This window comes from Ruditapes philippinarum, unplaced genomic scaffold (genome assembly GCF_026571515.1).
Source record: "Ruditapes philippinarum isolate M1 unplaced genomic scaffold, ASM2657151v2 ctg6271_1_1_1_1, whole genome shotgun sequence".
Classification (NCBI taxonomy): Eukaryota; Metazoa; Mollusca; class Bivalvia; order Venerida; family Veneridae; genus Ruditapes; species Ruditapes philippinarum.
In genome coordinates, this window is record NW_026854887.1 from 13,714 (window position 1) to 38,744 (window position 25,031).

General features: G+C 32.9%; 1 protein-coding gene across 2 annotated transcripts; it reads right to left on the reverse strand.

Annotated features, from left to right (window-relative positions):
• Positions 1–25,031, reverse strand: LOC132741420 (uncharacterized). 2 transcript variants are annotated; one of them, XM_060729574.1, is made up of 6 exons: positions 24,990–25,031; positions 13,033–13,071; positions 12,613–12,654; positions 10,450–10,477; positions 6,198–8,698; positions 1–5,801 (listed from the first exon to the last, which is right to left on the reverse strand). In XM_060729574.1, exons 1-5 carry the CDS (start codon positions 24,993–24,995, stop codon positions 6,216–6,218), a joined length of 2,598 nt encoding a protein of 865 aa, XP_060585557.1. In that variant the 5' UTR covers positions 24,996–25,031; the 3' UTR covers positions 1–5,801; positions 6,198–6,215. The 2 variants fall into 2 exon arrangements, with proteins under 2 accessions (XP_060585557.1, XP_060585558.1); XM_060729575.1 differs by lacking the exon at positions 13,033–13,071 and having other exon boundaries at positions 24,990–25,029.

Genomic DNA, 25,031 nt, shown 5'->3' on the forward strand with positions numbered 1-25,031 from the left:
TTATGCTGTATGCATAGAAAGCAATAATCGTTTCTGCGCTAATTCTGAGTCAAACCGTTAATACAAAATTATGGCAATTGATGCATTATGCATGTAGTGCAATATCGTTTCCGCGCTATTTCTCTACAACAACTGGCTGGAATTCAATTAAACATTATGGGGACCATTAACACTAAGAGGAGACGGGCTTGTCGTTGCCTTGTTCAGGTCAGACCCTTCAACACAGAGTTTGGCCCTTGATTAGTTATGTAGTATGCGTATGGTTCAATATTGCTGTTTCTTTGCAACTGCTGGATGGAATTCAGCAAGACTTTATGGGACCGTCATAACAAAAAGGCAATTTGCATCTCATTGGCATATCCATATAATACTGCATAACGCGAAAGTATGGCGTTTTATGGCCCTGAATGTTGATCATGTACACAGCATATACTATTTTTGCCATGATACAGGCAACGTTTATAAGAAATAAATCTAAATGAACTAGTCGACACTCGTATACCATCAGACATGATACCAAAATATACCAGAATAAAACTAACATAAACAATTGGATTTATTCCTATCTAACAATTGCCAATGGCACTCACATATTGACAATATTAGTAATAAAGAATGGAACAGTTAAACATAATGAGAAAATTAAAATTTATATATGAAAAAATTCTGTCGAAAAATTGTATATGTCGTTTACAAATGCAATTCTCAAATATGTAGACGTCGTATGGGGAATGAACTGGATCTTTTAGATGAAACTGGGACTAATATAATCCAAAGTAATTTAGGAGAAACAACACACATTCAGGATATCTTATATTTTTAATGTAAAGGAGAATTAATCATACTTAATGAGACCTAACTTTGCTGATTCATCATGAAACAGCAAAGTGGTGTCATAACTTTCTAATTCTTTAACAATATAAGAATCATCAGTCAAAACAATTTTTATACAAATTTTCATTATTATAACTAACAAGTTACTGTTAATATATCTTTTTGATCATATATAAACTTCTAAGGCACTTTTGATTTTACTGCATCTAAGTTCATTCAATCTATTTTATAAATAAATAAGCTAGTCTATATTATCAATCGATCAGTTTTGTTCAATAAGAATATTTTCTTATTGTAATAGTTTTTCATTAACATTTCTTACATTTGCCTTAAATGAGCTATAAGAAAAAGTTTTACCTCTAATTTTCATTAGAAATGTCTCCAGAAAATTTTCAGCATTAATAACAAAATATTTGTATTTAATATTTAATCTATATAATAAACTGGTAATTTATATTATAATTTTCTTCTTTCTATTTTCTAAGTTAAGACATAAATATCATATGAATAAGCATAATTAAATTTTCAAAAAAAACAACTTTTCCATGATTTATAGAAACAAAAGAAATATCTAAAAATGTTTATGAATGACAAATCTATATAACTTACATCTATGTCACATTTACATATACACAGATTAATCTAAAATCTAATCTACCTTGTTCTATTTGGTTAGTTCGTTTCTATGTATATTGTTTGACATCACCAAGCAATTCTCTAAAAGGAATCATCAACATCTTTTAGTGAAAAGAAACAAGCCTTTATACAGTCGACTCCGCGTATAACGAAATCGCTTATAACGAGCTATCGTCAATAGCGAACTAAATATGACATCCCCGGCCAATTCCTTCATTATTTTATATAAAATCACATCGCTTAATACGTACTCGCTTAAAACAAATTTTCGGCTATAGCGAACCATTTTTGCTAGTCCCAAACGGCGAAAAAGATGTCAATTTCTTCGGTTAAAACAAACTGTTAATTATAATTGAAATATCGTGATGCTCTCTATTAAGATTATGACTACCGCTATCCGATACTTATTTAATTGAGTTATTTCACAGGTAAGATTAAGATTTTGATAAAATGTTCTCACGACATAATTTCCAATTTGTCATGGAAAATTTGTGTTTCGCAACCTCAGTTGATAAATTGCTGTCAATACCCAATAATTACCAAATAACCGATTTGTTGTTTTCAATATTAATAATAACAAATAAATAGTAAAAGACAACAAATAATAAGCACTTTATAGACAAGTACTACATGTCTAAATACATGTACCATGTACATAATATATTGTTCAATAAAATGACCTGCATTTAATTACCGCTGCCGTAAAATATCGATTATAACAGTAACCAGTGACAGGTATGCCTTTTTCACGGCAAATTTACCCACCTAAACAAGTCAGCATGTTTTGCACATTCGCTTTAAGCGAACCTCGGATATAACGAACGATATTTAAAGTCACACTAAGTACGTTATAAGCGGAGTCGACTGTATTATGTTTTTTTTATTGATAATCATGGTAAACTATGTCTGGATTCTAAACAAGATTTAAGTCACCACAAAATATTGCAAATTTCTTATCAATACAAAAAACTTAGTCATAAAAACTAAATAAAATAAAAAAATAATTATTTCAGTTTTTGTTGAATATGATTTAAATTATCACACCTATTTATGTTATCATTTAAACATCCGAAATTACAAGTGGAATTTTTAAAAATTACTTATTGACAATTGTTATCATAATGATATATTCATCATTGTATAGACATATGTACATTGTACAGAACAACTACATCTGACCAAACCTAATCCCAGTGAAATAAATCTTGATAATCTTCCTACCACAAAAAAGTTAAATTATACATGTACTTTAGCACGAATAAACTAAGGATATTTGGGACCTGTAACAAAATTCATTATGCATGAAATTACATATAAAAATAAATATAAGACAAGTTCTCGTACAGAAAAAAAACTTTATAAACAAGCAAATGAAATACACGTTTAAGAACTCAATGATAATTAATTCCTTGTGTCATGTTTTGTAGATTGTCTTTTAAATGTTAGTTGCAACAAGAACAGTTATCTTCTACTGTATGATAATATGTGCAACATAAACACTTTTGCTTAATAAAAATTGTACGATTTTAATGTAGAAGATGTTTTATAATAAAAGTGTTTTAAATAAATGACTGAATAGAAAATATATACTTGTATACTTTTTTTTGAAGCAAAAATTATGTATATTAGAAACTTTAATTCCAATTTGATTTGAGATTGGATGAAAAAATCAGGCAACTGTGCATGTACATGATTACGCAGTAAATATACAATATATGATTGTATAGTATATATAATAATAATTTATATAGTAATAATTTATACAAATGCCTTACATTCTACAAAACACATTAATTGTACTAACAATATTATGAAATCATGCCTTCTTCAATTTGTACACGCTATTTCACAATATAAAAATTGTACGACCCTGAGGTGAATTAAAGCTCCAAAATGAGTTAACATTTATATGACATATGCAAACTAAAAGAATTTAATAATAAATAATAATTTATCAGAAACCAATCAATAAATCAAACGGTGTTGAAGTACCTTTATTGATATAAACAAATTGTCTGTATACGTGTATAGTTTTTCGGAGGGGGGGGCAAAATTCTTCTTGTTTTGGATAATTTGTTTGCAATTTCATATTCCAATTTCCAAAATGCACCTATTTGCTACGCCATGATTTGATGAAATCTACAATCTAGAACCAACATGCAATAGTTGATAGTTAAACAATATTAGATTAGTTTCATAAAATAAGACTGACATATGTTTTCTACAATACAATACTACATAAACTAAGTGGCCCCATGGGCGGGGCCAATATTGATCAAATGGCCAACAAGGCAATGCTAAAAGTCAAATATCCAAGCAAAATATATTGCAATTCCACCAAAATAACACTTAAAAATGGATTGCTCATATACAAAACCTCGGGGGGGGGGGGGCCCAATATTGATAAAAAGGGGCATGAATAATGCCAGTTTTTTTCTAAAAGCGATGTTACATGCCAAATATCTCAGCGCTGGTCATCATAGGTGTCAGAGATGTCTTCATAAATTAAGTGACCCTTTGGGCGAACCGATATTGAGCCATGGGGCATAATTCATATCAGTTTTGTAAAGGTCAATAAGGTAATGTTACATGCTAAATATCTAATAAACATTGCGGAAATTTTAAAATTGATACAAAAGCCTTAGTGTGACCTTGACCTTTACACGGGAATTGTTAAACCAGAACTATGCACATCGTCTCATTATGATAAATAATTCACTGCCAAGTAGTTTCAAAAGAAACAAACCGACTTGAAAAACTGTTTACAGACAGACACCCGGACGACCAGGCGCATAACATAATACACCAACATTTTACGGGCAAATCAAATGAAACATTTTCAAAATAATTTAGAAATTCATTCAATGCACATATCTTGTCAAAGTATTTTACTCGTGAACACTACAAGTTTTTTTAACAAAAATCCGTTTAAAGCGGTACATCCTTAGATTTTCTTTCCAAAACATGAAAATGTAGAAAACGATAATTTTCATATTTGTGATGAGATGGGTAAATTTGTTAAGGACATAAACATAGGTTTTCACTGAGATCTTATAAAGTTACAGATTGATAAAACTGTATATTCCAAATTACGAAAGACATGTAATAATTAAATAAGAGGACAACTATAGGGCATTTGTGAGTAAAATAATGAAGTGCTTAAACATTAAAATTATATATTATATATTTCTAGCACCAAAAATCTTATTAAACTTATATGTGTAATATATGATATTTGATAGTTAAAGAAGTAATCTAAGTAAAATGTTAGCCTCACACTGTTAAATAAGGCTTATATCTCCACATTAACCTCTATAGAAGTTGCAACTATTTGATAATAAACGATGCTATATTTCAACATGCGATACATATGTATTTGTATTTTAAACTCTGTCACAGCTAACATATAATAACTCATAAAGCACAAATAAGAAAAAACAAAATCATTTGTGAAAACAAGATTGCTTGAAATCATTAACATTTACAGACAATAATACAATTATATTGTTATATGAATCAGTAATTACAACAGGTAATTGCTGGTATGGCTTTAAACAAGCATATTTCTATATTTTCTATATTTATTTATATGAGTTTTTAAAATACAACATTGAAAATTAGCTAATATTGTTATTAATCATTTATTGTTACCAAATATTGTCCTTAAATGCTTATTCGATTGCAATTCTAATAAGCTTGTTTGAAATTGAATTAATCAAGCTTCATGTTGTTTGTTTGTTTAATTTTACGCCTTTTTCCAACAGTATTTCAGTCATATAGGCGGGTAGTTTCCTAAGCATCGTTTCTGGAGAGTTACACCAGTACTAGACTACCTTCCTCCGCGCTAAACTACCAAAGCATCTCCCGGGGATCGAACCCACGCCAGAGAGGTAACTGGATTAGAAGTCATCGACTCTAACCCCTCTACCACTGAGCTTCTTGTATTATTAACAATATTGACGAATATTAAAATAACTGCCTAAAACTCGTCTGGCTCTATTGCTCAAATATTAATTAAAAGTAAGTGTTTAAGAAATAATAAGCATTAGAGAACCAAACACAAATGAACAAAAAGACTTGCCTGAGAGTCCGTAAGTAAAACACATATACAACTAAACATACTTATTATATACAAAATATTCAAAGACACTTGACTTGCAATGTCACAAAAAATGTAACATATCCCACTGATATGCAAAACAATTCATGACTTCACATGTGGCTTTTAGTATTCCCTCCCTAAGTGCAGATTTGGAATACAATTAATACTGTGAATCCAGCCCTATGCTTCACGACAAAACACTCAAAGTAGTCGTCACATCTGCTTAAAACTAGAAATGAAAAAGAATGAACAACAAATTTGATATGTATAAGTAGAAGTTTTGTTAAAAAAACATGTTATAAACTTCTTTACATTGTTTTAATATTAATACATTTAATTATAGATATTTTCAGTTTCGAAAGGGATATTTTATAGAAATTTTATAGAAAACATCGTTAAGAACCGTGATTTCAATTAAAAGTCAAATACTTAGGATTTCGGAGATAACACGCATTTTAAGCAATAGCTAAACTACATATATCTATAACACCGAAGAACATTTTATCTGCTCACCAAATGACACATTTTTGAGCTGATATGACATCATATATAAATTGACTAATTTTGATAGGAATTGATTGTAGATATTATACAAAAAATACTATCAACATAAAAATTAACATACCTGTTTAAAGATGTGTAATTATTTATCTTGTGTGGATGCTATTTCCTCAATAATGTTCATCACTTCATCCCATTCAACGGTGAGTGACTTTGTTGACTTCATAGCTTGAATGAGTCTATTGACGGTGGCATTTCCTTGCTGCCTTGCTTCCCATTTCAATAGCATTTTGAAGATTTTCATACTGCTTGTTTGATTGTCCATTGATATTTGATTAATTTCGGCATTACTCAAATCAAGTTCACTTCCAAGGAGTTCCCAGTTATATCCAATGGTTTGTGCTATTTTGCTAAGTTGTTTTTCATTAACCTGGCAGTCTTCTAAAAGTCCTATCGTTGAGATATCTTCAAACCATTCAGACAGTGCCTGTTTTGGGTGTATTTCGTGACTGACTGGCATATGAAGGCAGGGTTCAATGCTTTTACCTTTAAGGGTTTCCATCTGCAAGATTTCATGACTTCCATTTAGCCCATGGCATTCATCGTTGCATCTGAAGCATGTATGGAAAGGTTTACCTTGGATTGTAGATGAATGCCGCAGTTTACTGAATTCGCTGATAACCACTGACTCTGCAAATCGTCTGAACTTGTCTGCAGTAATGCTGTCTACATTTCGTGATGTGCAAAGGCTTATTACACGCATTTCAATTCTGTTCTGTTGTAATTCAACAACTCCAGCGTTCAGACTGTCCAATCTAAATGCTCCTAAATTTTCGTACAGTAAGAATTCCTTTTCTTGTTCCGATACGCTTATTTGGACAACTGACCACTTTGCTACCAGAGCGGCAACAAGACGACAATATACAATTTGCACAACTGGTGTGTACTGAAATAACATCAGAAACCTCAAAGATGTCTGCCTCTTTCCTTTAAGGAACTCTATAACTGTGTTGTTATCACTGTGGTCACGTAGAAAAATAGGGACAATATACCAGCCGAGTCCATTTGATGTTCCAGTGTTTTCATCGAAACTTTTAACTTCAGATATGATATAATGCCTTTGCATAAACATCAGAATTTCTTTCTTATGTTTGAGAAAATCATAGTTAGACTCCCAAACTCTGTCAATAAGCTCCATTGTCAACTTTCCTTGTTGTTGTAAAAGATTCCAAAAGTAGCGATATTGTGGTTCCTTTTTGCAAAATCTCTCTGAAGTAACAATACCTTTGAAGGCATCAATGAGATACTGGGTATCAAGTACAACATATGCCGATATTGGTTCTTCGTCAAAGAAAAAAAGTGTTCCTTTTGTATGGTGATAAATAAGGAACAATTTTATTTGCTCTTCTTCCTTTAATGGGAAATCATTTTGTGAATCGATTTCCACAACTTTGCTAAATGGAATTATCTTCATATATCTTAACTTAATTAGTTCTTTTTCAAGGGCTATCCACTTCGCCGGAAGTTTGATTTCAGATTGTTTCATACCAATACGTATGATTTCCTTTCGCAGCTCAACGATTTCCTTGTCGTTGATGTCAACGCTATTGACTACAAAATCTTTCGCCTGAATATGATTAAGAATGGGTGAGTCCTCAAAAATTTTTCTAATTCTTTCAAAGTATGCATCTGCATATTTTGATTTTTGTAATTCGTCCCCGGCTAATCTATCTTTATGTGTTCCAACAAGAATAACAGGAGGTTCTGAACCGTCATTTGACCCAACATATGAATGAATAGAGTTTATCCAAAACTTTATGAATTGTTCCATCGTTTTACCACCGGTTTCCATAGGGAACTCAGAATCTTTTACGACTTCTGACAATGGTGTCGATAAATCAAACACCAAGAGGTATACAGCGCGTTTGCTGTGGAATAATGTATGTGTGGCATAGAAGATAAACTGGCCAGCAAAGTCCCATATTTCAAGATTTCCAGCAATATTTGACACATAATCGTCAGATGAAAGACAAGTCGAGAATGTCTGAATTTCTTCCGGTGTGACGGTAACTTTTGCTTTTGATTCTAATACATTCTTTGTTTTCTTTTGTCTCTTTTTAGTCTTCAATGCTGATGTTTTGTTGGTATCTTCTGTAAATAGTTGTTTTGAAAATAATTCATCAGACGAATCAGTATCATATTCGGAAAATCCTTCGGAATATAATGACAATCGTCCATACTCGGATGCTTCAGTGAGATTTAGATCATCCTCAATAAACCAGCCAGACTGATTTTTTGCGACCTCAGCAATGCGGTCAATAATTTCAGTATCATCAACCTTAGACATCCTTTCAAAGAAGCTTACATCACCATTAGCCTCATAATATTTACATTGGTTAATTTCGACTCCATTTGTACTCTGAACATTTTCACACGTCTTTCCAACAAGTATTTTTGTCAACGATGTTTTACCTTGTTTAAAGTTCCCAACTACGTTCACTCTAATAGCTTTGTCAATTTCAAAACCACAAGAAAGCGCCTCTTGATACAAGTCAAAATGTATAGGATTATTTACAAACGCCCCCGGTACAAAATGTCCTCCAAAATTGATATCGCCATCCTTAACTACATGGAAATATATAAAACAGTTTCGCATTCAGTTCGTTTATATCTAAAAAGAATATTAAATTTCGGTTTTGATGATGAGTAACGTAAAATTTAAGAAATGGCAGTTGGTCAATTATGAATGCCTTGTCTGAAAATTTATTTTCTGGTCTAGTTATCATATTTGACGCTGGTTCGTCATGTTTACAAATTCAGCTAGTTACTACTATGATAAACAAAAAGGACACACTGCCACTATCTCATATAATGCAAACAAAAAAGGTTGCCCGATTTTGTAAGTCAGAGTAATAAATATTATCTCGCATGATATACATGTATAACATGTAAGGCTGCAGTTAGCATAAAGTGCCTTACCATTTGCAAAATAATTTAGAGGAACAAATGAGAATACTGAGGGTGATAGACTCAAATCATTGTGCGTCTAAAAAATTCAATATTGCGTCCAATATGGCCGCAACAAATCGACAAACAATATTTTACTCTTTATTACTTGATATTAGTCAGATGGAACATTCAGCACACATTTTTATATCCCTGTTTGTTATACACATGTTTTATTTACCATTGAAAGTATGATATCTAATAATAACAGAATTGCATTTGTGAAAAATGCTATTCGACCGCATTATATTATACAACACTAAATATAAGTTTAGAAACAGAAGTGTCGTTTTTGTTTCTATATTATTGAACTTTGCCGTAATGCAGTAAATTTGGTGATTAAGGTTATATATCAAATGACCTAGATTTCATGGCTGTACATCAAAGGAATAAAGAGTAGGTGACAACATCAAAATCTGGGTCAGCTGATAACAAAGTTAAATTTTACATTTAAAAGTGTACATATGGTCCTAATTCCATAGCTTTATATCCAAGGACAGGAAAGAAGGTCACATGTCAAAATCTAGGTCAACTGATATTTTACATTTCAAAATGAGCACATGTCCAAATTGCATGGCTGTGCATCAAAGGACAAGTAAAGATCTCATTGTCCCCTTGGGCAGGGCAACATTTTGACCCAAGGGTTTAATTCAAACAATCTTGACTCAGGTCTATTGACATTGACTTTAACCCCGAAAGCTCTTACTCCATAAAAAGTTAGATGACAACTCAAGGTATCAATCTACGAAATATGAAAGACATAATTAATAAGTGAAGGAATTAGGACAAATTTAAGATAATTCTAACTACCCGGAATGAGTTATTAAACAAGGCCGATTTTCAAAGTGATAAAAAGGGAAATAACTAGAGAAAATTAGACGTCACAGTTATAAAACTTGCCAATATCATGAATAATTTTTATTGATATGAGAGTGTGAAAATTAAGAAGCCATTAGTATATATTGAACTATACAGAAATATTCTAATTGCCGGTAAAGGTTAATTCTAACAAATTGCTGAAAAGGGCAAGAACTTAAAAAATAGAAGCAAAAGTTTTGTTACTTTCCCATGATCATGTACTTTTGAACATTATATAGCCATCAGTAGAACTTAATAATAAAAAAATGCAAGTTTCCATTAAGTTTAACCTCGTACGGACAGACGGATATAGGGATTAATTTACTGTATGCCAGGGGTATACAAATGCGCACTGATGTTATCAATTTTTCACATGTCATATGGATTCATATGAATAAAAAAGAAATATGCATGACATTGTATAGTAAATATCAATGTTTCATATTTATAATCTTGAATAAACAAACTTTCAATAGTGATAGAAAAGGAATGCACACATTTTTTATACTTACAAAAGTCGTAGTTTTCACCATCTTGGAGCTGAAAAAGAATTATAATTACATTTTATTCATTCTTTAATGAGTAATATTGTTGTGTACCTTTGTACACAAAATTAAAATTTTAACGTTTTAATAATGTAATTTTATGAGTAAAAGTACGTCTTAATTAATCTTTGCTACGCGGACAGCCAAACAAAACAAGGCCGTATACGCCTTCTCGAATGAGTTGAATGCCTTTTTTGTGATGGTTATGTTACCAGTACACAATAAAAGTGGATGCGCTAATAATAAACAAGACGAATCTTTTTAGGTTTTCACTGACCATGTATATACAAATAAGCAAAATCAATGACCAAGGGGCGGGCCAATTTTCAATCTATGTTTTTTTATGTGAACAAAATTGGTAGACATTTACTATAAAATGTTTCATGCCAAATATCTTAACTCTAGCTCTTTTGGTTATTTAGAAGATTTATTTTAAGTTTTCACTATATACATATAAGAAAAATCAATGACCCCCGGGCGGGGTCATGTTTTACTCTATGACTTTTATTTGAACAAACTTGGTAGACATCTACTAGATGATGTTTCATGCCTAATAACTAAACTCTAGCTCTTTCGGGTTTTTACAAGATTTTGTTTTTAAAGTTTTCACTATATATACAAATAAAGAAAATCAATGACCCAGGGGCGGGGCCAATTTTCAACCTAGGGCTTTTATTTGAACAAACTTGGTAGACATTTAAAATCTATTTCAGTTCGCGAATTCAGAATTTCCAATTCAGGAATTCAAGATTTCAAGTTCATAAATTAAGGATTTCAATTTCAGAATTTCACGATTTTTATTCATGAATTCAAGTTTGCAAATTTACGTTTTAACTTCCATTGAAGTTAAGATCGTGAATTCGTTAAGTTCATGAAGTTGAAAATTTGCCAGTTTACGCAAAGGAAAACATAGGTTATGAAGTTGAAGTGTGCTCTCCAGTTAATCGTACAAAACAATAAACTATATCCTACTAAGAGGTTCTTGGGATGGCGACAAGATTGTTTAAAGCGATGTATATTATTAGCTACTTCTTCCACGGCTTTATTATCAAATGTACTTTCATCTACGTCTTGTCTTTTGTTCGAAATTCTAAATATTGTGTTTCGCTTTTAAAGCTTCATGTATAATTATAAATTACAGAAAGAAGCGGTGTTACATGTGTATTATTAAATGTAATATACTTTTTCAAACACAAAATGAAATAAATGATTGATTGCAATTCATGTTACTGACTTTAGGAACACAACAAACGGATACAGAAACAAATGAGCAAGTTTAAAATGAGTAGAAACTGAAGAATAAATATGTGAACGGACACACATATCACGCAACAGGCAACGCATAATTGAACAGTTTTTACCACTGATTCTACTAGAATTAAAATTCTACAAGTATAATTCAATATTCAGTGATTCGGTGCATGGAATTGACTTTTGTCTTGTATATTGTGAATAAAAAAGGATTGAATGCTCCCTTATCGCATTGATACCGATGAAACTTATAGCAGACACTATAAATGTCTGATAAATACAGATATCCTGAATCAAATAACATTAGTATCAAGTCACCAGCAAACGACCTCGCAACGACTTAATGTTTTTTTTTTTGTTCATCCGTTTTTCCTAAATCCTCGTACAGTATTTGTGGGATATATGGTCACTGTTTTCTTTGAAAAAAAACAACATAAGCAGCAGTCATTTTTGTTTCAAGTTATGCGGTCTTAACACTTAAACTAGTAATTTTACAATATTTACTCAGAACTGTCCCTGTTTACATGTTTCTAACATTTATTTATAAGGACATATTACTAACAGTCCCAAATATAAATATCGTTAGATAAATACTGTAAGGCAAAAAGGGTCTACATAGAAATGTTAATTGAATAAGCATAGAACTAACAGTGTGTCCAAAGGTGTCCGTTGCACCACCATTCCTCTGTTTTGTCAGATACATCCTAAACAAATACTCAAGTGACTTTACTACTTTACTGGTATTGTTAATTGTAAAAGTATTTTATATATACTGTAATGTTTCAATCAGACAATTATCTAGTATCTTGAAAGAAAATACTCTGCAAAAAAATTCTTATAACACAGTTTTTGTTTACATTATTGTTATAATGTACAAACCGAAACTATGCTCCAACTGTCTGCATTGTCTTCATGGCCGCCCTACAATAAGAAAGTAAGAGAAAAAATATAATGCTTGGATTTCTTTTCAATCAAGAATTAAATGCGATCACATGACTTCTTTATAATGAAGACATAAATGTCTTTAAGCAACATTGTAATGTATTTAAGCCTCATGCCGCGTTTAAGCCCGTTTAGATGAATTATAGTTTTGCTTTGATATATCAAGAAAACAATAAAACAATCTGGCTTATAATCTGACTTACAGCCTTACTAAAACATATATTACATACATTTAGCAAAACGTAAAATTTAAGATAATATTTATGGTTTGATGGCGAAACTAAACATTTTAAATCTACAGTTTAACTGCTCTTTAACTGAATTAACAAAATTTTTTAGTGTTTTAAAGATACAAACGTGTTCCCTCCTTTTCTCTTTCTTTCTGCGGCGAAAAAACTAGAAGAGAAATATCAAATATCTAAAGCAATCACATGACCATTTTACAAAAAAGAATTTTATATTGTATTTATTTTAAATGGCAAAATCAGAATTGATTAACTGTAATGGGATGAATCTAAATACTTATAAGTTACATCAATTCTACAAATGTGTCTGAAACACAGAAATGGTTCAGAGGTTACTCTACAAACTTTTGCGAAAACTTTTAAGGCAATGCCACATGGCAAATGTTAAGCAGAATTCAATGTGTTTTCATCTACAATAAGGAAGAAATTATTGACGCGGGCCGAGATAATGGGTCGAGCAATTAGCGATCAAATGTGTCAGCCTTGTTTTGTCAGCGCTCCGGGCTAAATTGTCCTTAAGGTGACGAAATGTCATAACAAAACAATTTCATTGAGTGATTAGCACAAAGGAAGCGGCTAATTTCTTGCGGTGTTATTCGGTGTTCGTGAGAAATGCACTGCGTGACTTTTGAAAACGAATTTTAAAATGTACATATTAATGAAAAAACACACGCGGTTAGACGTAGGTTGTGTTTTCATGTTTTGTTTAAATTCTATGATAGCTAGATATATTTATATACATGTATATTTAAATAAAACAAAAACTTCTGATTGCAAAGAGTTACCTCCCATTATATACTCTTCAAAAAGGATGCACGCGAAAGCGAAAGTAGAAATAAATGATGCTCGACGGTGTCGGATTTCTCAATTTGTTCTGTCCCGGTTATAACGAGACCCGGTTATAACGAGGAATCGTCCGAAGTCCCGACGATCTCGTTGTATCCGGAGTGCACTGTACATGTAAATGAGTACATGTAACGAATGATTTAGGGCACCAATGTATCAACATAGTTTTTGTAGAGGGCAACAAGGTAACGCTACGCGCAAAGTGGCCGTGTTTAGGATATCTGTCCACGAATTGCATGTACCTTTGTAACACCATAAACTGCAGGCCTCCAAATATGTTTCATTCATTTGAATTGAAAGTTGAACAGTGAAACACAAAGCTATTATAAATGACCATTATAATGTGATTGATATACATGTATAATCACCTACAACTAGTTGTTACTAAATATTAAGAGGATATTTTTCGTTTGCGTGAAATATGCCACGAGCCAGTACGGCGAGTGAAAATATGTGGAATTGTATCATGATGAGTGAAAATATATACCATATTTCACGAAAAACGAAAACAGAAACTTTTTATTTGCGAAATCGGCTTTTTGTGGCATAACAGGTAATTGGACCTCATATAAACATGAATTAAACATGAATTACTACTACTCGCTTTAAACCTAGACTGATATCCGTTCAAGCACCATTTGTATTTTCAATATAAGACGCCGATGTAAGGACAAAACTCCACCTGCACCAAAGCACCTCCCGTCCTGCAGAAATGATGGAGCTAGTCGTATGCCGCTCTCACAAAATACTCCTGCATTAAAGTCAGTACCATATGTGTCAACATTAACGTACATAAACTTGCGTCTACCAGAGCCAGCATGATACTTGATTATAATACTTTGTAATCGAAGTAGACGCCATCTGACACATGCGGAGCCTTTATGCTTAAATATTGCAATCAATGCTGCAACAAAAGTAATGGAAACTCCATTGTTAGGAGAAACCATGTGCCACTTTTAACTTCTCTCCTGTTGTCAGAAATTTGAACATGACAGTAATCATATACGGCCTGACTTACCTCTCGCAACTTTTAGCGACGGTGATATGGGCCACCCGGAACCAACATGATATCACATGTCCGAATTCCCTTTGGCACGGTACATGCAAAAAATGTCAAGCCTCAATTCAGTGGACAGCTGATGTTTTTTTTTTCAATTGATGTTTAAGGCCTAAATGATTTATATGTTGAATTATTCCATTAAAGCCGTTCTCTTACCAATACATTTCTCCATTTCATGATTGTCTTCTTCTTCGCTATCTGACTGCTGTCAATGCATTTTATATCGCAACAGTAGCAATGAGACATCCTGAAACTAACAGCATGGCAAAGTCGAACTAGAAATGTGTCCATAGGACACGGGTGCCCCCACCGCGCCACTGTCCTGTCAATTTTTTTACAAAGTCAAAGGAAATAACTCTACAAATACTGGATAAATCCACAAGCGAAACCCCAGGTGCAAATCTAAATATGCTGAGCAGCCTGCCCGGAAGGTTTAATGAATATGTCAAATCCTTTTTTAGTGACTTGCGACACAAGTTGAAAGTTGCAAAAATTTTCTAAGTGAAGGACAATAACTCTAAAAATACTAAATAAATCCAGACGAAAATACCTGGTGCACAACTGCACATGCTGATCAATATTCCTGTAAAGTTACATGACTCTTGGTCAAATACTTTTTGAGTTACGTGCGACACATGTTGAAAATTGCAAACTTTTACTAAGTCAAGGGCAATAACTCTGAAAATACTAAAAATATCCAGAAAAAAATACCCAGGTGCACAACTACACATGCTGATCAACATTCCTGTAAAGTTTCATGACTCTAGGTCAAATACTTTTTGAGTAACGTGCGACACAAAAGTGAACGAACGGACGGACGGAAGGACGGACGGACGGACAAGGGTAAATCTATATGCCCGCCACTAACGTGGGGGCACAAAAATAAGCGTCCAGTGGTTGGTCCATTTCAATGATGCCTTACCACTGAAACTCGAATTTTCATCGGGCTTCTATTTTTGTTAGGCTATTCTTATTTCTTTATTGCCTTTCGAAACAGTCATACGATTTTCGCATGAATTTCATGCGTAATTCGCAAATACAAAATTTGGAAATCATGCTAAAAGAAGACAAAAGAATATCGTGCGATCGTCGGGCGATATTCTCGCAACATATTTGAGAACATTTTGATATAGATTACCAATCGCAACTTTACGGCCCTTTCTGTCAGTCTTCGGGTAAGGACCTTGAACACAGTTTATGACCATCTAAAATGAGTAAATTCATAAAAATAAAGGTAAACGATACATTATTTCAAAACTTGTTAGTTTGGTTGTAGAAACCGAAAGTACAAAATGCAACCATGTTGTCCTTTAGTCAGATTCGTTTAAAGTTGTACATAAGTGGGTATATTTAAATTTAAAATGGCTGTCCAACATTTTTTAAATAATTTTTGTACCGGGAAGCCTTTATATAGACCTTTGGATGTCAAATATGTATACTAATCAAAAGTTCTAACGCTCGTCTAAAAATTGACTTTATTTCAAAACAAAACTAAAACAAAAACATATGAAATATTCACCACACGTATATTATCATATTTAGTTATTGTCTACATGTACGTTTTGATAATAGCTTCATGCTTGAAAGCACACAAGCTTGGCCAGTCAAAATCGTTTTTTCTTGTGCATAAACGCTTCATGTGAAATTTCAATCAATAAAATTCGAACAAAACACTTCTAAGCGTATACCAACATGTAGCCATTTTATTGAATGATTCCATTATCATGCCTAAGCATTGAAAAAAGAGGACGTGTGTTGCAACCACTATTGAAATAAAACCACTATTGAAATAAATTATTTCAATAGTGGTTGGGAATGCATTTCATTAGAAAAATCACTTTGCAACCACTATTGAAATAAAACCACTATTGAAATAAATTATTTCAATAGTGGTTGGGGATTATTTCATTTGAAGAATCACTTTGCAACCACTATTGAAATACAACTACTATCGAAGTAATTATATCAATAGTAGTTGGGGATGCATTTCATTTTAAGAGTCACTTTACAGACACGTTTAAAGACTAATGTTTCTTTTTTTTATTGTAGACGATAATGAACTTTTTAGAAGTATTACTTTGTTATTACTATTGTAACGCAAGAAACACTTTATCTAACGAACAATATCAGATATAAAAAGTGGGTATTATACTTGCATATTTTACGGTATTAATAATCAAGACTAAAAGGAAATATGGTATAATGTTACAATTTTCACGGGTGTGCAAAAATATATAACCAATTCGCGCAAATTAAAATGCAAATAAAAGGTATTAAAGACTTATATTTTACAGTAATTATAACCGAGACTATGAATTTAACGTACCTCTTTTCGGATTTTTACTGTTGTGCAGAAATAAAAAAAAAATCTCGTAGAATGATGTATAGAATTGTTTACATATTCTTTTTTTACCTTTTTCTTTCTATTGATATATTATGTGAAAATCGTAAATTATTTGTACAAGAATTAACACATTGGAAATTACCGGAACTTCAACTCAAACCCCCTGTATATTAAAATAAATCAATTAAGGATACATGTAATTATTAACATCACCATTAAGATAAATTATTTCAATAGTGGTTAGTGATGAATTTCATTACGACCACTATTGACATAAATTATTTCAATAGTGGTTAGTGATGAATTTTATTACGACCACTATTGAAATAAATTATTTCAATAGTGGTTGATGATGAAGTTTATTACGACCACTATTGAAATAAATTACTTCAATAGTGGTGGGTTATGAATCTTATTATGAGAAATAATTTGCAACCACTATTGAAATAATTTATTTCAATAGTGGTTTTATTTCAATAGTGGTTGCAACAGACGTGCGATTGGGATGTTTCAAACCGGATCGCGCTTAAGCAATGCAGCAAGGCAAATAAGATGTGCTGAGAGTACAATACGTAGACTGTACAGAAAGTTTTTAGCTACAGGTAATTTCTTTTATTTTTTATTTATTTGTGGTTTTGTCAAAATTAATTTAATTTTATCACACAAACAGCATGCTAAATCAAGGAACAACACTATCGAAACAATTGATGGAAACCCTAGTGGTTTTCTAAAGTTACTTTCTCTAATCTTATCCCAGGTTCTGTTGCCGATCTCCGGAGAGCACCAAGACGGCGAGTTACTACACTTGCGCAAGATAATAGACATGAAACATCCCAGATGCAAAATCGCACAAGACCTGCATCTAGCGCATCGCTGCCGTTACCATCGGAATACATGGCAGGCCCATATCTGGCCAAACTGTGAGAACCGTTTATGTGAACGTGGTATTAGGGCTAGATGTCAGTACGTAGGCTGCGTCTTGACGCAACGCCATCGAGCTGGAAGGCTGAACTGGTGCACACTACATCGTCGGTGGACCAGACAACAGTGTACAAACGTTCTTTTCAGTAATGAATCAAGGTTTACGCTATATAGCAAAGATAGTCGCACTATGGTTTACAGACGTCATGGGGAACGTTATTCGGATGCATGAGTAAATCCGGTCAACCATTTTCTCGCAAGCCTAATGGCGTGAGGTGGGATAATGTAAAATGTTTGATGTATACTTATCAAAAGTTCTAACGCTCATTATAATTTGGAACTATTTTTAAGAACTAGAACTCCGCGAGTCGGATGTGTCGCCTTGTGAACAATGTAGTTTAGGGGAAATGGCCAGGACAAAAATGAAATATGAAAAATAACAAAGGGCGATAACTCAAAAAATAATAAGTGCAGAGCAGCAGTTTCTGTACACTGCACTTCTTATCAATAAGATCTATCATTCTATGATGTTTCAAGTCCATAGCTTTCATACTTGAGGAGAAATGACCAGGACAAAAATAAAGTAAGAAAATCAACAAAGGGCAATAACTCAAAAATAAGAAATGCAGAGTATCAGTTCTTATGCACTGCACTTCTTTTTAATGAGATCTATCATCCTATGAAGTTTCAAGTCCATAACTTTTATACTTTCGGAGAAATTGCCTTGACAAAAATTAAGTATGAAAATTAACAAAGGGCCATAACTCAAAAATTAAGAAATGCAGAGTACCGATTCTTGTGCACTGCACTTCTTAATAATGAGATCTATCATCCTATGAAGTTTCAAGTCCATAGCTTTTATACTTAAGGAGAAATGGCCCGGACAAAATTAAAGTATGAAAATAAACAAAGGGCAATAACTCAAAAAATAAGAAATGCAGAGCACCAGTTCTTGTGCACTGCACTTCTTCTTAATGAGACCTATCATCCTATGAAGTTTCAAGTCCATGGCTTTTATACATTAGGAGAAATGGCCCGGACAAAAATAAAGTATGAAAATTAACAAAGGGCAATAACTCAAAAATTAGGAAGTGCAGAGTACCGGTTCTTGTGCACTGCACTTCTTAATAATGAGATCTATCATCCTATGAAGTTTCAAGTCCATAGCTTTTTTAGTTGAAGAGAAATGGCCCGGACAAAATTAAAGTATGAAAATTAACAAAGGGCAATAACTCAAAAAAATAAGAACTGCAGAGTACTGGTTCTTGTGCACTGCACTTCGGGTTATTGAAAGAAGCATGCATACCAAGTTTGAAGTCAATCAGACTTATAGTGACTGAGTTATGCTCCGGACAAGCTTTAGGGGACGCCGACAACGACGCCGACGCCGACAACGACGCCGACACCGCCGCCGACACCGCCGACAAAAGTAACCCCTATATGTCACCTTTTCAAGGCGACACAAAAACGGTATAAAGTACACGATTCCAAAATTTAAAATTTTAAACGGTTTCTCACAGTTTGGCTGCATTGCTTACGCGCGATCCGGTTTGTAACATCCCAATTGCACGTCCTCTTTTTTCAATGCTTAGGCATAATAACGGAATCATTCAATAAAATGGCTACATGTTGGTATACGCTTAGAAGTGTTTTGTTCGAATTTTATTGATTGAAATTTCACATGAAGCATTTATGCACGAGAAAAACAATTTTGACTGACCAAGCTTGTGTGCACTCAAGCATGAAGCTATTATCAAAACGTACATGTAGACAATAACTAAATATGATAATATACGTGTGGTGAATATTTCATATGTTTTTTTTTAAATAAAGTCATTTTTTAGACGAGCGTTAGAACTTTTGATTAGTATACATATTTGACATCCAAAGGTCTATATAAAGGCTTCCCGGTACAAAAATTATTTAAAAAATGTTGGACAGCCATTTTAAATTTAAATATACCCACTTATGTACAACTTTAAACGAATCCGACTAAAGGTCAACATGGTTGCATTTTGTACTTTCGGCTTCTACAACCAAACTAACAAGTTTTGAAATAATGTATCGTTTACCTTTATTTTTATGAATTTACTCATTTTAGATGGTCATAAACTGTGTTCAAGGTCCTTACCCGAAGACTGACAGAAAGGGCTGTAAAGTTGCGATTGGTAATCTATATCAAAATGTTCTCAAATATGTTGCGAGAATATCGCCCGACGATCGCACGATATTCTTTTGTCTTCATTTTAGCATGATTTCCAAATTTTGTATTTGCGAATTTCATGCGAAAATCGTATGACTGTTTCGAAAGGCAATAAAGAAATAAGAATAGGCTAACAAAAATAGAAGCCCAATGAAAATTCGAGTTTCAGCGGTTAGGCATCATTGAAATGGATCAACCACTGGACGCTTATTTTTCGACTTTGCTTTCAGGATGTCTCATTGCTACTGCTGCGATATAAAATGCATTGACAGCAGTCAGATAGCGAAGAAGAAGACAATCATGAAATGGAGAAATGTATTGGTAAGAGAACGGCTTTAATGGAATAATTCAACATATAAATGATTTAGGCCTTAAACATCAATTGAAAAAAACAACATCAGCTGTCCACTGAATTGAGGCTTGCCATCTTTCGCATTCACCGTGCAAAAGGGAATTCGAACATGTGATATCATGTTGGTTCCGGGTGGCCCATATCACCGTTGCTAAAAATGTGCGAGAGGTAAGTCAGGCCGTATATGATTACTGTCATGTTCAAATTTCTGACAACAGGAGAGAAGTTAAAGGTGGCACATGGTTTCTCCTAACAATGGAGTTTCCATTACTTTTGTTGCAGCATTGATTGCAATATTTAAGCATAAAGGCTCCGCAGGTGTCAGATGGCGTCTACTTCGATTACAAAGTATTATAATCAAGTATCATGCTGGCTCTGGTAGACGCAAGTTTATGTACGTTAATGTTGACACATATGGTACTGACTTTAATGCAGGAATATTTTGTGAGTGCGGCATACGACTAGCTCCATCATTTCTGCAGGACGGGAGGTGCTTTGGTGCAGGTGGAGTTTTGTCCTTACATCGGCGTCGTATATTGAAAATACAAATGTTGCTTGAACGGATATAAGTCTAGGTTTAAAGCGCGAGTAGTAGTAATTCATGTTTAATTCATGTTTATATGAGTTCCAATTACCTGTTATGCCACAAAAAGCCGATTTCGCTGTAAGATACATATAACAGGCATGTCAAACTTATACCCCTAGGGGGTAATTTTAAATGACAACGTGATTATTTCACTCAGTGCAATTTACAGAGAGTATCAGCCAAGGAAATGAATTTTATGTCAACAGCAGGTCATTGGATATCGGTCAATGAAAACCTAAACGTATAGTAACCGGAGACAATACCAACAGTTAAAGCAGCCATGATAAAAATTGCTGGAGCCAAGAAAAGAGTCTGTCTGCCTAGACGTCACTGCTTACCGCGCCTGCTTATCTGTCTGTCTGTATCAGTCGTTTCCTGCACAAAGGGTACATAACCTGGACAAGTCGTCATTCATATATTTTAGGGTTATAATCTGCCTAAATGTAATCTTTAAATTTAAAATTCATTAAATGATACTTAATATGTACTTAGTCTACCTTTGTAATTCTTATTATTTTAACAGGAGGTCAATATGACCATTATAATATGCATCATGACGACAAACTAGGTGTTGAAGACAAAATAAATGATCATGTCTTTCGGACGGACTTAACTGACTGATAAGCTTTTGCAAACTGGTGAAATATTAATTGCATTATAATACATAGTGAGAGTAACCATATGACATAGAACAGATGTGTTATTTTGTTTGCTTTTCCGCTGAATGTAGCTTTAGTGAAACAGGTGCTTGTCTCTATTCTATATCATACTTCACAGATAAATTGAGGTGAACTTATACGGCTGTATTTGTTACGTTTTGGGCCACGTACCGTGCATATTCTAAAGAATATGTCTTATAAGGGGTCTGTCGCACGAATTTTGTTGATAATTCAAGTGACAAGAACACTAGAAAAAAATCAGAACTTTCGAAACATTTTTAAACTATTTCGCGAATGCCGTTAGCAGCTGTGTTACTCACACTCGAAGCCCATTGTGATATGGGTTTAAGATTTCGCTTTCGTGCTTTTAAATAAGAAGCTCTTTTTTAACTACGTTCAAAATAAGGAAAATTAATGACGCCCGAGAGGGCAGGGCTATGATTTGAACATACTTCCAGGAAGTCCATAACACAATCTTTCATGCAAAATATTTAGCAGGTTTAGTCTCCATAGTTTTTTTAAACGTAGAAATATTTAACTCTATACATTATATATAAAGGAAAAAATGACCGCCCTGGGATGAAACCAGTTTAGTCCCCGGGTCATAATTTGAACAAACTTGGTATATGTATGTATACTAGACAGAGCAAAATAATGTTGATGTTAAACTTTAATTATATACATATATAGGAAAACGCACAGAACGAAATGACACAAGGGCTGTAAGTCGAACCAATGTTATAGAGGTTCACTAAATAATGATGCATGCTAAATATCTAAGATGAGCCAATGGACTCCTGTGGGATGCAATATAACCCATGTGCTAAAAACGATTTTCGTAGAGTGTTATGCAAGGAAGATACCGGGAAAACTATCAAATTTGGGCGAGTTGAATCAGGGGAAATATCATTTGAAAACTACGTTAACAGCGGACGTACATATGCGCTATCAGACGACATACAAATTGTAATCACAAACGCTCACATTGGGCACGTGTTCAGACGATCTAAAAAGCGATAACCCGACCGCCGTATTGTGAATTACATTCATTGACAAAACAGTTAAATGATTATGTTTTGATTGTTTTCATAAAAGATAATGTTAATAAGCTGTCTTTACTAATAGTAAACAACATAAATATTTTTAAGTTAATCTTAGCATTTCATAAAGAATGCGTTTAAAGGATATATTAACGTAGATATATTTGGAAAAGTAATTTATTCCTGATGACTACCATATTTTAAGGGTTTTCGCTTTACACTTATTAAATCTGAAAAATTATTTGGCATTTAAAGCTAATTCGAATTCTTACACACTATCATTTGTGGTAGCTGGTAAATGACATATCGAATTTAAACCGTGTCGTTTCTTAGTGTTGCTTGTATGTCCGCACTTTTGCGGTGAAGAAAACGAAATAACGACAAGATCAGAAAAGCACACGATACATAAAATAACTATGTTTTATATTTTTGACACGCCTGTTTTTGGCAAATTCAACCTCTATTTTTACACACTTTATAAAAATGAAAACTGCATTACATTGTTATATTTACTAAAATGTTGTAAAGTTTAAATGTTTTGTTTACTACGTTCCCGTGAATTTATAATATCAGTTATGTCTTTGATTTTCCGGAGAAAATGCAACAAAGCGAAACAGGAAGATACGACACTTATGATGCTTAGTTAAATTTTCGATTTTTTAAACTGTCACATTTTCTTGTTTCAAATCCTTGTATCGTCAATTTTTTGCAGTTGTTACTTTTTTGATACATTGTCATGTTCCGGTTGTAAAAGAGCACGCATCGTTTGAGGATGATAGAATTTACAAAGTGGCATAACATATGATACTAAATAAGATGTTAACATTATTTCAACAATTGTAATTTCAGTTCTAAATCAACTTGCTGTTAAATCCGTTAAATGTGTCGCCATTATTCAATTATGCTATGACATGAACCACATATGCAATATATGGACATGCATAATCGTTAAATTATACAACCGCATTATAAAAGAAAATGCGAAAAAAGCAGCAAAGCAAACAAAAAATAAAGTATACAAAAACACCGGCAATGTTACAATATTAAAATGTTACAATGCGAAAGAGCGAAAATACGAAAAAGTAAATAACCCAACTTGCTTTTTCTTGTGTTTTTAGAGATGCTACCATTACTTTGTGTCTTTTTGTGTGTTTTTTTGTGTTTTTTTTTTGTGTGTGTGTGTTTTTTTTCCTTATTCCACATTTGCAATTTCATGACGAAAAGCAAAAATCAGCATGGCCTTAAAAGCAGCACGCCTCCAGACTAATGCTTATTTTCAAAATTTTGAAATTTTATTTAACGGTATAATATTGTTTAGTTACCAAAAGGTAGCAACTTACACGTTATCAACTGTACTTACCACCAACGTAAATTACAAAAGGAGGTAAAAAAATGCAAAAAATACCCCCATACTGCGTTAGTAACGCAGTAGGACTATAGTTAAAAAATAATGAAAAATCAGTAATTATAGTATTTTATTTTATGTAAAATTTTACTTGAACCTTGCATTTTTCTACTTTTTTTGAAATCTTAGTACATTGTTTCAAGGTTGATTTTATGGAAATATTTTGGAGCATCTGGATGCATGCCGCTTTAATCAGTCTTCATTCACATGTATACTGTATTGGATATTGAAACTGAACACAAAACAGTTGTTTAACAACAAATAAGGTCATGGTGAAGGAACCACCTTTTGTAGGAAAATATCAAAGCAGATATAAGTTCTACAACGTAATAAATTAAAAATAAGATTAATATACTAAACATATCGGGTATATTACTAAATACATGAAATGTAACTATTATTCCTTGTCTTTAGTTAGCTCTTAAAGTGATTAAAATAAATGCAATTTTATAAGTAAGATGCTTCTGATCATCCAATATATACACTCGCTATGACGAAACATATAATAAATACTTCAAGGCGAAGGATCAATAAATGGCATTTTTAATACATTGTTAATGAGAATATAGCTTGAAAAGCACTGTATAGCTAATTATTTTTCAATCTACAATTTAGTTAATTGTCAATGCAGGATATAAGTCAGGGAGTCTTACCTCCATTTTGTTTCAAGATGTAACACAAATCTGCTCCAATCT